Below are 12221 nucleotides of genomic sequence, written 5' to 3' on the forward strand. Positions count from 1 at the left end.
TCATAAATGCACATTGTACTTTTAAAACTTTATTATTCTAGGGGTTTTTTGGTTTATGTTTTCCTTAACATGTTTTGCATAAAATGTTTTTCATGACTACACATGTATAATCTATATCAAATTACTTGTCTTCTCAAAGAGGAGGGATGATGGGGAGGGTGAGAACTTGGAACTCAGAAATTTTTTTTAACTCCTGCCTTCCATCTTAGAATCAATACTGGGTACTGGTTCAAAGACAGAAGAGCAGTAAGGATTAGGCAATTCGGGTTAAGTGACTTGCCCAGGGTCACATAGCTAGGAAGTGTCTGAGGCTAGATTTGAGCCAAGGACCTCCCGTCCCTGGGCCTGGCTCTCAATCCATTGAGCCACCTAACTGCCCTGTGAACTCGGAAATTTTTAAATGAACGTTTAAAACCATTTTACACGTAATTGAAAAAAAATTTGTGTAAATGTCTGTTGGTGGTTTGGTGACTTATTGATGTCTCTCCTTGGCTGAGAAGATGCTCAAGATTCCCATTTGGGAAAAGGAGAGTGACTGGCTCCAGCAGGGGGCAGCCACACTCAGGGCCACCGTTACTCATTCTCAGAAAGCGATAGAGAACAAGGGTTGGGGAGTAGCCAGACAAGAGAGGCGCGAGGCACAAACACTACGCAAGCGCACGATCATTCCTGAAAGAGAGGCGGGGAGAAGGAGGAGGCCGGGCATGAGTGAGTAGCTCTTGACGGCAGTGTGGCGGAAATGAACCTCCCTGCAAGCCCCTTGACGACAGTCCCGTCTGAACCAGAGCGCCTCCCAGCCGTGCGGCCGTCATGGCGTCGCCCTTCAGCGGGGCACTGCAGCTGACGGACCTGGACGACTTCATCGGGCCGTCTCAGGTGGGCCAGGAATAACAGGGGGATGAGCCTCACAGGTGGGGAGCCTGGTGGCTGATGGGGCGGGAGGGAGTAGGCGGGAAGGGGAACGGGGCGCCCGAGATAGGACTGAAGAGCCGTTGGTGACGTCATGGGGGCCGGGGGATTTTCCCATATGTATATTTGCATAACATGCTGGAAGATTCCTGCGTTGTCGCCTCAGGTCTTTGGCTTGTTTCTCCGCCATCCTTTCCACTGATGGGGAAACTGAGGCCCTGTTGAGCTCTCCCTGGGACGTGGCTCTCCAGACTCCCTAAGCCAGACCTCTTCCTCCCCCGTGGAGGGGTTCGGAGTGGGAAGAACACTAAATTTAGCTTGGTCGCTAGACCTGGCTTCGAATCCTGGCCCCTGCCCCTTGCTGCTGCCCACGTGACTTCGGGCAGGTCACATCCCGAGTCAGGGACTCATTTACCCCCTCTCTTCAACGCAAAGCTTCTGGTATCGCGGGTGCTGGCAGAGGCGCCTACGACAAGGTTCTGCCTCCCACTTTCCGGCCCAAGGTCCTCTTCCACCCCGCCCACTGGGGTCACACCCCTTTCTCTGGAGGAAACCTGGAAGCTGCAGAGGTCTTCGGGCCTGGAGCTGGGGGGCGGGCAGGGACGACTAATCGTGACTCAGCTTTTCGGCCAAACGGGCAGGTGGCTGTTATTGAGTTACATAAGTCCCCCGTGGGTGCCCAAAACTTCGTCGCTGGTAGATCATTGAATGGTAGAGCTGGAAGATACATTTAATAATAATAATAATAATAGCAGCTTCTATATGTACACCACCCTTGAATGTTTCCCAAGCCTTTTACACAGACCACAAAGCTGGCTCTCTAACTCTAATCACAAAATGCCCATAACAAACATTATTTTCCCAAATGATGAGGCAAAGCACTTTTGTACAACTTTATAAGCACAGTTATAAATGTGAATTGTTGTGTGGCCCTGGACACAGTCATATCACAGCAACTAGTATGTAATAGAACCAGGACTCCAGTCCAAGTCTGGTGCCAACTTCAGAGCCCATCTTTTTTTTTTAATCTTAATTTTATTGCTGTCTTTTAATTTTACATTACTTTCATTTCCAAAAGTACACTTCCCTATTTCCTACCCATTGAACCATCTGTTTTATTTTTTTTAATGGAGAATAAAAGCAATTAGAGAAAGTCAATCAAAACATTAATGATGTCTGACAGTGTATGTGTTCCTCACCTCTGCACCTTTGGCTTGTTTCCCTGCCTCCCTTTGCAATGATGGGGAAACTGAGGTCCTGTTGAGCCCGACCCAGGACCCGGTGCATCCGACTTCCTAAGCCAGACCTGTATTTTTCCAAGTGCAAACTTGGTCATTATGTTTACACAATATTCAGTTTTGATTTTTTTGTATTTTCTGTTCCCATTGTTGTAGTCACTCTATAGTTCCATCCTTTGTATTTAGCTTTCTCATCAGTACATATGCCTTTCCATTCTTCTGTGAATACCCCATTTTCATATTTTAAGAATCAGTAATATTTTCTTACATATATATACCACATTTTGTTTAACCATTACCCAGTTATCAAGCTTCTACTTTGTTTCCAGTTTTCATCACCACAAAAAGTGCTACTCTGTATATATTTGGGAGCTTCCTTGATTAAAGCCCTTGTCCCAGGCTCTTGGTGCTGTACTAGTTTGTCTCTGTCCCTAAGAGGTCTTATCAGAGAGAAGTAACAGGATGCCTGGAATTAATACTGTTCATCTCGGCTAAGGAAAATTTCTGACCCTGTTCAGCAGCCCTGGGGACTCTAGGGAGAAGAAACTAAAAAAGGGAAATTCTTGCACAGTGTATGGGGAGGGGAGTTGGGGAGATGGATGGAGATCTTCAAATGCAAAATAGTTTCCCCTGACCTCCCTCTGAGTAGCAAATGCAGCATTTTGTCATCTTGCATTTAATGACCACACCTCCTGTTTGCTGCTATTAAAAAGGAAGGTCAGGATCATTAGAAGGGCTGATATAGAGACTTCTGGGCAGACATTGGCTAGTTCTTAGTAAACTTGTTTCATGGGCTTCTTTTATGCTGATCAGCCGAATAACCTTGGGTTCCCTCACAATGTTAGAAAACTGTTCTCAATGTGAAAACAAGGTAAGCAACTCTTAATCTTGTGCTGTATTTCTGCTGGCAGAAAGCCAGCCTTAAGCGATTAATTTATTTTTGCTCTTTCAGGACTGGTTGGGAGTGGCGGCAAAGGGCAAAACTAAAGCAAGTATTTAATGTCTGGGTTTGTCGGTGAATTTTAAAAATTCACTATAAAGCTAAGTGAGACCTCTTCAATTTTGCAAAATATAGTGATTTCCTTTTGTTTTACTAGAACCCCAGCCTGAATCAGGCAGGAGTCATTGCAGTCTAGTAAAAAGAACTCTGGGTTTGAAGTCAGAAGGCCTGGGTTTGAATTTTGATCCTAAAATCTACAGTCTATGGGAGTGATCTTAGGCAAAGGACTTTATCTGTACAAGGGAAATGTGATACCTTCCTCAAAGGTGGGGAAGAGTTTTTAGGTCATAAAGCACCATGTAATTGTAAACTATATTGGACTGGGAATCAGGAGAATGTGGATCCCAGTAAAAGGTCTGCCATTCACTTGCTTTGTGACCTTGGGTGAGACCTTTCCAGAAACTGAGAGGGTTGGATCAGATGATGGCTAGAGTCCCTTCCAATTCTACATATATATCTCTGATATTATGATTTTCTCACCGTTATACCATTTGAGTTTTATGTGTTTTTCTGTCCTAGGATTGCATAAAGCCTATGAAAGTTGAAAAGAAACTTGGAAAAGGCACAGCCAAAATTCAGATTGAAGATGATGGGACTTATTTCCAAGTGAATCAAGTAAGAATTAGGGGAATTTTCTCACCATTCCTAGCCATAAAATTGCAACTAACATGTTGAGTCCCACTTTTCTGTGCTTCCAGTTTGCTTTCCAGCTCTGAATGTTGGTTACACATAAGTTATTTCTGTTTGATATCAATCCCTGGAGTCCATTCAGATTGAACAATGTATGTGATTTGTTTGGCAGATGGTATCTATTTAAGAAAGATATGGCCAGTGACTGGTCCCTTTTCTTTTTAGTGTGTTCTGCTTTTTTTTAAATGAGATTTTCAAATTGAAACTACTTATCCTGAATGAGCATCTATTGCATAATTAGCTTATGATACAATCAAAATCACATTCTTTGTATTAAAATCAAGCTATTTCACTGAACTCTGGTTATAATTTAGGTTGAACTTATAGAATTCAAGTAGATCTGCAATAATCTCCTATTTGGCAGGAATTGAAAGCATGTCTGAGGATGAAAGTTAAGTGTAATTTAGTGGAGAAGAGTGGAGTCTTGGGAATGAGATGACTTTTTCTAGTCTCAGTTCTGACACTTACTGTGTGTGGCAAGATGATCAGTCGCATCACTTGATCTCCCAATATTCAAGAGCAGCCCATGTTCAGGCTCATATGTAGAGCATTGTATTAGGTACCAGGGGAGCCCATATTAGTCTGGTCACATTATCGTGCTTTGGTAGACATATTCCCAAATGCTTCCCTTCTTCTTGGCCCTGTAAGTTAGAATTCACATCTGCTAAAACTTATCTTCTCTCACACTTGTCTCTCTTTCTAGTCATAGATTTCCCTTTGTCCTAGATCTCTGTACTTTATACTATTTCCATCTTTTTGCACTAATAGAAACTTGTCTCTTTACAAAAGACGCTAGATTTTATTGACTGACTACCTGATCCCTGGCTACCCTTTCTGGTACTAGATGCTACTCCTCTCATGCACTGAGCAGGAAAAGTAAGCATACTTCTTCTATTTCTGGACTCTCCTTTTGCCATTATCACTTAACAACTTCATTTGAGGACTACCCCATCCAAAGAAGTGCTGGTAAATGTCTAATAAAGGACTCTTCTGAAGGAAAATATATGCACAACACATTTTTAAGTTTAATCTGCATTATTAACATTTTTTCTCCATCACTTTGTTAAACCTAGGCAGTCAAGGAGGCAATACATCAAGCTCTGTGGCATCTGAAGTATAAATGGTTTACACTGAAAATTTAACATTTCTCTCTCACAAAGCCAGTTCAGAGCTGACTCCAGCACACCCCTGACTGTCCATCTTTATCATCTAGTTCATTGATTTATTGCAGTCATCTACAGATCTAACTCTCCTTTCATAAGAAGTTCATTACCTGGCTTATAATGTTCCTTTTCATCACATCCTTTACCCTCCTGCTTGGGTTCTTTGATGTATATGTCAAGGTCCCCTCTCATACTCTGGCCTCCTGATTGATCCACCATCTAAGTTGTAAGTCCTTATCACAGCTGATTCTGTATTATAGCTATTTGTGCAGAAGAGAACAGCAAGCAAAGTTCCCATTACCAAATGAACAGTCATGGGAGACCTCACATGGTATTATTACAACTTCCCAAAAGGACCATGTTGTAACTAAGCCATCTTCCTCAGTGACCAACAGAATACCAAACTCAGTGAAAATGCTCTTGAACTATGGAGGAAGACTTGGTCAGAGGCAGAACTGAAACTAGAATGAAGGTCTCCTGACTCCTAAGCCAAAACGCCCCTTTCACTAATTCACACATAGAGTCACCAAGGTGAGGGTGCCAGAATTGGGCCATAAAGGATAATTGAGAATTCAGCAGACTTGGGAGAGGGGTGAAAACAAGGGCATAGGATGGGGGGAAAGGTGCAAAAACATTAAGGTAGGGCATATATGAGGGATAGAAAGTAGTCTTAGCTTAGCTGGAGGATGAAGTATATGGAGGAGAATAGCATGAGACAAGGCTAGAAAAATAGGTTTATTATTCTGGAAATCAAATTGGAAATATGCTCAGAAAGCTATTAAATAGCATATCCTTTGACTCAGCATTAGGCTTATATCCCTAGAGAGATCAAAGAAAGAGGAAAGGACCCATATGTACAAAAATATTTACAGCAGCTCTTTTTTTTGGTAGCAAAAAATTAGACATTGAGGGGATGCCCATCAATTAGGGAATGTTTGAACAAGTTGCAATATATTATTGTAATGGAAGTATTATAATGGAATGTAATTACAATAAGAAATGATGAAGAGAGGGCAGCTAGGTGGCTCAATGGATAGAGAGCTAAGCCTAGAGTTAAGAATGACCTTCATCCAAATCTGGCTTCAGCATTTCCTAGCTATGAAACCCTGGGCAAGTCAGTTAGTGTCCCATTTGCCTCATCCCTGCCCCTCTGTGTTAAGAATTGTTATAAGAAAGTAAGGGTTTTTAAAGTAATCAATGAAATGAAGAAGATTTTAGAAAAATCTTGTCTGAACTGATTCAGAGTAAAGTGATCAGAACCAGGAGAACTTTTTTATACTGTATTGGAAAGATAATCAACTCTGAAAGACTTCTGATCAACACAGTGACTTACCACCATAATTCCCAAGGACTCATGATGAAAGAAGCTATTCACCTCCAGATAGATACCTGGTGGGCTCAGAGTGCAAATTAAAGCATGTTTTATCCTCATTTTCTATTTTTGAACATGGCTAATGTAGGATTTTGTTTTGTATGACAACATATTTTTAATGAGTTTTGGTTTCCTTGCCTTCCCAGTTGTAGGGGAAGGGAAGAAGGAGGAAAAGAGGTAAAAATAAAATAAAATTGAATTTTAAATAAACTTATTTTTAAAAAGGTAGGATTGTGCCACATTGTAGAGGGTCTTATATGCCAGGCTAAGAAAGTTAAATTTTTATTTGATAAGTGGCAGAATGCCAGTGAAATGTTTGAACAGAAAACTGACATGACTTCCTTCTGCATAAGGAAGATTAGCAGCTGTGTGATGGGTGGAGTTAGAGGGAATGGAATATAGTAATGAAAGATATATTAGAGTAGTGTCATTTGGAATAGAGAAGGGAAGCAGGTATGAGAGGCATTTCTGGGATAAAATCAATAAGGTGTGATATAGCTGTGAGAGAGAAGAAAAAAAGAAGAGCCAAAGATAAGTGTCAGATTTTCGAACATGGGAGACTGGTGGTGCCACTGACTAAAAAATCATGAAGTCCAAAGAATGAGCAAGTTTGAAATGAAATAATAAGACCAATTTTGATTGCTCTGAGGTGAGGTGCCAGTGGGATGTCTATCTGGATAATTGAAGATGTTGGCCTGAAATTCTTAAGCTTGGAAAAACTGAAGATAAAGATTTGGGAAGGACCTACACAGATGAGGTCTTTGAAATCAGGGAAGTAAATAAGATTGCCAAGTGTAGGAATGAAAAGAGCCTAGAAAACAGAACCCTCAGAAATACTCATCTGAAGTAGTCAGGAAGACAAGAAGCAAGCAAGAGAGGAAAAGGATGGTTATAAATTCTGTAGGCAAAGGGGGAAGAGGAAGGCATTGTGGGCATAGAAACCAGTGGCAGAGGAATGAGAGTTCAGTGTTGTCAGGTTTGGTTGGAAACTGGAGTGCATGGTAGAGAGTAATAAAATAAGGCTCAAAATGTAGGGTGGGGGAAGGTTGCAAAGGGCCTTAAATGCCAGACAGAAAAGTTTGTATGTCAGTTGGGAAGCCAGAAAACACGTACTGAAGATTTCTGTGCAGAAGAATGATTTGTCTAGATCTTTGTGTAGGAAGGATTGTTATTGATTTCTGTGACACTGCTCTTTCTTGCTTCTATCTGTCTAATCATTTCTTCTCTATCTCATTTGCTGGATCATCACCTTTCTACCAGCTTAATGTGGGTATTTTCCAAGGCTTTGTCTTGGTTCCACTTCTCTCTATAGATACAGATATCGATATTGATATCGATATCCTTCTTCTTGATGATCTCTTCAGCTCCCATGAGTTACAGTAGACTGTAAACTCCTTGAGGTCGGGAACTATTTCATTCTTATCTTTGTGTCTTCAGCAGTTGGCACATAGTAAGTAGGTGCTTAAGAAATATCACTGAAGAAATTAAAGTGATTCAGATTATCAAGTTTTTGTAGATCCTTGCCTTGACTATCCCCCATGCCTTCCTTCAAAGTTCAGTTCAACCTACTATAAGATTCTCCCCACTGTCCTGCCTTGTTAGTGTCCTTCCAAAATTCCTTTGCATGTATTTTGTATATAATTTCTACATACATGTTGTTTCTGTTAAAGCAAGAATTTAAAAGGAATGCTGGTTTTAAAATCCCAGTATGCATGATAATGTATTGACAGTAGAACAGATCTTTGAAAGGACCATAAGATAGGAGGTAGGTAGTTGGAGAATTAGGTTGGAATGTGATTGGAGAAGAGTAGAAGTAATTTTTTGGTATTAGTTCTCAAATATTTTGGTCCAATATCCCTTTATACTCATAGAAAATTATTGAGGACCCTGAAGCACTGTTGTTTTTGTGGATTTTATCTATTGATATTTATCATGTCCATATTAGAATTATTCAAATAATTATTACTACCTTGGAGACCCTCTGAAAAGGTCTTGGGGGACCCCCTGGGTTCTTCAGACCTCACTTCAAGAATGTGAAGTAGACAATTCAGAAGGAAGTAAAATTGTGCTTGTGCCTTAGATGATGAAAACAGATGGAGAAAACTAGGACTTGATTTGCAGAATTTAACCAGAAGATTTGTGGCTTAGATATATCCAGCCTTCCCAAGGTTTCTCTTCCAAACTTCCTATGGCTCCTAATTGAAGGCAGCTGGACCTTGGCTCTCTAAACAACAATGTTTATCAGGTGGTGTGTAAGGGCCCTTTAGTATATATAATAAAGGCCTTGAGGGAGAATAAAAAGTGCTTTAGATTTCCCTTTCTGTTCATCAGAGTAAACACAGTGACATCAGGTTAAAATTCCAGGAAAGCAGCAAAAATGTCAGAAAGGATCCTTTACAAATCACTTGGTCCTCATCCAAGGAGCTCCTGCATTTCTAAATATGGGGATAGAGACCTGTTATTTTGCATCTAGCAAAAGGTAAAAAAGTGAGACTTGGAGGTTACGGATTTAACATGGGGTTAATGTATTTGTTTAAGAACTACTTAAAGGGGGCAGCTGGGTAGCTCAGTGGATTGAGAGCCAGGCTTAGAGACAGAAGGTCCTAGGTTCAAATCTGGCCTCAAACACTTCCCAGCTGTGTGACCCTGGGCAAGTCACTTGACCCCCATTGCCTAGCCCTTACCACTCTTCTGCCTTGGAACCAATACACAGTATTGAATTGACTCCAAGATGGAAGGTGAGGGTTTAAAAAAAAAAAGAAGTACTTGAGTTTCTTTTCTGTAAAGTTTAAAGAGAACAGTCTGGATTCCTGATTTTCAGATAGCTAGAAGGGCAGCTATTGGGAAAACCCTCAGCTCTGCTGCAATATTGACTCTTAGGGGACCTAGCTAGATATCCTTGTCAATCAGATCTGTAGCTAGAGCCAACCCAGCCTTTTACAAAGATGCTGTACTATTTACAACACCAGGCAGACCACAGGTTTCTATATTATTCAGAGAAGCCAGATGGTGTAATAGACAGACTGAATCAAAATACTTGGGTTCGAATCCCAACCCAAATCATTTCTCTCTCTGAGCCTTAGTTTCCTCATCTATAAAAATAAGCATATCACCTACCTCCAAGGATGGTTATAAATATTAGCAAGAGCTCCATAAATACCTTGTTACTTACTTTTCTGTCTGCTATTCTTAACCTCTTTCTTCCTTCAGCTCTTTTCCCTATCTCTCTTCAACAATTATGGATTACAAATGGCAAAGGTTTTATGGTAGCTAGGGAGTCAGAGCTGATTTGGAGCTCTAAAAGGGCCTGCCTCTGTTTCCTCCTCTGAAAAATGAAGATGATGATCCCTGCTTTGCCTGTCCCAGAGTCTGATAGCAGTTAAAGGACTTGGTAAGAGTCCTGCATTGACATCCCTTTCTAACTCCCAGCCTCATAAAACCTGTTAGAATATTGATTCCTGCCTAGTTTCTCCCTCTCCCCTCATCAGACCTATGATAATTTAGTATAAAGAACTCTTGAGGAGGAAACTCTCCCTGCCAGTGCTGGTATCATCTGCCCTGCTATTTGGTCTTGGAGAGCTGCCGGACATTAAGAGGTTAAGTGATAATAGTCAGCTGAGTGAGATCCCTTACCCAGAGCTACAAGGCCAATATGTGCCAAGGGTGAGACTGCACCAGCTGCCCAGTGTGGAATAAACTTAAACCTAAGGCTCAATCTGCTTTTCCTCTCTATTGATTTCATTGCTACTTTTTTAATTCATCCCTTTGACTTCACTGTTTCATTTAATCCAAGAACAGCTTGAGGAAATCTGAATGTTTGTCTCTTTCTGGTATTTCCAAATGAGTTTTTATGAAGTGTTGAACTTGAATTTTAGGAATATTTAAATGTGCGGTTTCCCATGAGTATTCAGCTTCTGAGTAAAAGTAGACCCCCATCTAAAGTCATTAATTGGTTCTTGAGGGAAATGGTCTTATAGTGTGTGGGCAGTTGCTTCCATAGGAAGAGATAAGATGGCAGACACTCAGGGAAGTTAGACCATTATAAGGAAGAGCTAATTTGATGACTGCTTACCATCTGGTTTGTATCCATGAGATCCACTGTCATTTTGTGGGTGTTTTGTATATATCTACATATATGTGGGTTTTGTCTCCCTCCTACTTCATCATGTAAGTTCCTTTAGGGCAGGGACTGTCTCAGCTTTGGCTTTGTATTCTTGGCACCCAACACAATACTTGACAAGTTGTTGTCCATAGGCTGTTGTTAAATGCTAAACAAGATCAGGCAAAAGACAATGAAATTTAGCATCATGGTGGGATTTGGTTATACCATATTTCTGTAGTTTTTAATGGTTTACAAAGGTCTTTCTTTCCTAACAACTCTGTGAAGTAGATCAGGCATGTATTAGGGAGCTTGGAGTGCCAGAGTAAGGTCTGCTCAGTCACACAGTGAGTGTCAGAGCCAGGACTCAAAACCCCTATCCACAAATTCACATATCTGGGGCTTTTTGCCCTCCCTCCTACCATTCCAAAATGGCATTAGTCCAAGAAACATCGTGGGTATACCTATATACCGTGAAATCTGAAGGACCTGGCCTGCAAGACCACTCACTTTCTTCTGTGCAAGCCTACTGAGTTAGTAGGCTTAAGATTTAACCTTACTGAAGTATCTAATGAAACTAAAAGAATAGAGTTTAAAATAAAATAACCCAACACCATTCTATTTCCCTGTTAGAATAATGCAAGCTTCTTAAAAGCAAGAACTGGCTTACTTGCTCATACCTATATTCCTAGTGCTTAGCACCATTTCTGGCGCATTGTAGACCTGGCATTCAGATCCAAATACTATAAGCAAATAGGCAGCATAAGGAATAAAGTGCATAACTTGGAATCAGAAGACCTGAGTTCAGATTCTGCCTCAGACACTTATTAGCTATGTGACCCGGAAAAGTCACTTAGCCTCTCTCATCCTATTTCAAGGAACCTACTTCATAGTTGTTTTGGGCTCAAATGAGAGAGCATGCAAAGCACGTTGCAAATCTTAAAGCATTATATAAATGTTATCATTTTTATAGATAATTATCTTTCTAACAACATAAGATTAGAACATAAAGACTTCCAGTTAGCTCTTTAAAGTAATTATCTTTATAGCAGCCTTCACAGAAATAATTTTCTGTTAGTTGTTTATGTGTTCTCATTTTGTTCTTCCTAGGATGGAGGCTCTCACAAGCTTGAAAAAGCTAAAATCTCTCTGAATGACTGCTTAGCCTGCAGTGGTTGCATTACCTCAGCTGAAAGTGTCTTAATCACCCAACAGAGTCATGAAGAGCTGGACAAAGTTTTGAATTTTAACAAAGTATGTGATAGCATATTTCTAAATGTATATCTTCATCAAATGCCATGGTGTAGGATTCAGAAGTTTTTTTTACCAGATGATAACTGTGTGGTTTATTGGGGGAGGGGGGGTGTCTTTAAAACCCTTACTTTCTTTCTCAGTAACAAATCTAAGACAGAAGGGCAAGTACTAGGCAAACAGGGTTAAGTAAGTGACTTGCCTAGGGTCACAAAGCTAGAAAGTGTCTGAGACCAGATATGAACTCAGGCCCAGCACTCTCCACTCTGCCTCCTACCCTAATGCTGTTTTTTAAATATTCCCTATGTTTTCCATAAGAAATCTAGAACTGTGAAATAGTCTTCAGGTGCTGCCTTCCTTTTTAACATTTTTCTTAACTGTAATCTTCATAAATTTTATAATGTGAAGTAATGTATTCTGCAGCCCTCAAATGGTATTTAAGTCTAAATTCACAAAAGCCACTGTAGAATGTTATTTATATCATTTTTGATATGATCAA

General features: G+C 40.6%; 1 protein-coding gene across 4 annotated transcripts in view; it reads left to right on the plus strand.

Annotated features, from left to right (window-relative positions):
* The first annotated feature begins 584 nt into the window (after window positions 1-584).
* Window positions 585-12221, plus strand: part of CIAO3 (cytosolic iron-sulfur assembly component 3) — a 31442-nt gene continuing 19805 nt past the window's right edge. The window contains exons 1-3 of one of the 4 annotated variants that reach the window (XM_001365885.5): window positions 585-876; window positions 3667-3762; window positions 11582-11725. In XM_001365885.5, coding sequence (XP_001365922.1) covers window positions 811-876; window positions 3667-3762; window positions 11582-11725 — 306 coding nt within the window. In that variant the 5' untranslated portion in view covers window positions 585-810. Of the gene's footprint in view, window positions 912-1093; window positions 3019-3666; window positions 3763-11581; window positions 11726-12221 lie in introns of those variants that run through there. The other 3 variants (XM_007499244.3, XM_056805728.1, XM_007499243.3) reach the window with 3 other exon arrangements.

Source organism: Monodelphis domestica, chromosome 7 (genome assembly GCF_027887165.1).
Source record: "Monodelphis domestica isolate mMonDom1 chromosome 7, mMonDom1.pri, whole genome shotgun sequence".
NCBI classification, from domain to species: Eukaryota; Metazoa; Chordata; class Mammalia; order Didelphimorphia; family Didelphidae; genus Monodelphis; species Monodelphis domestica.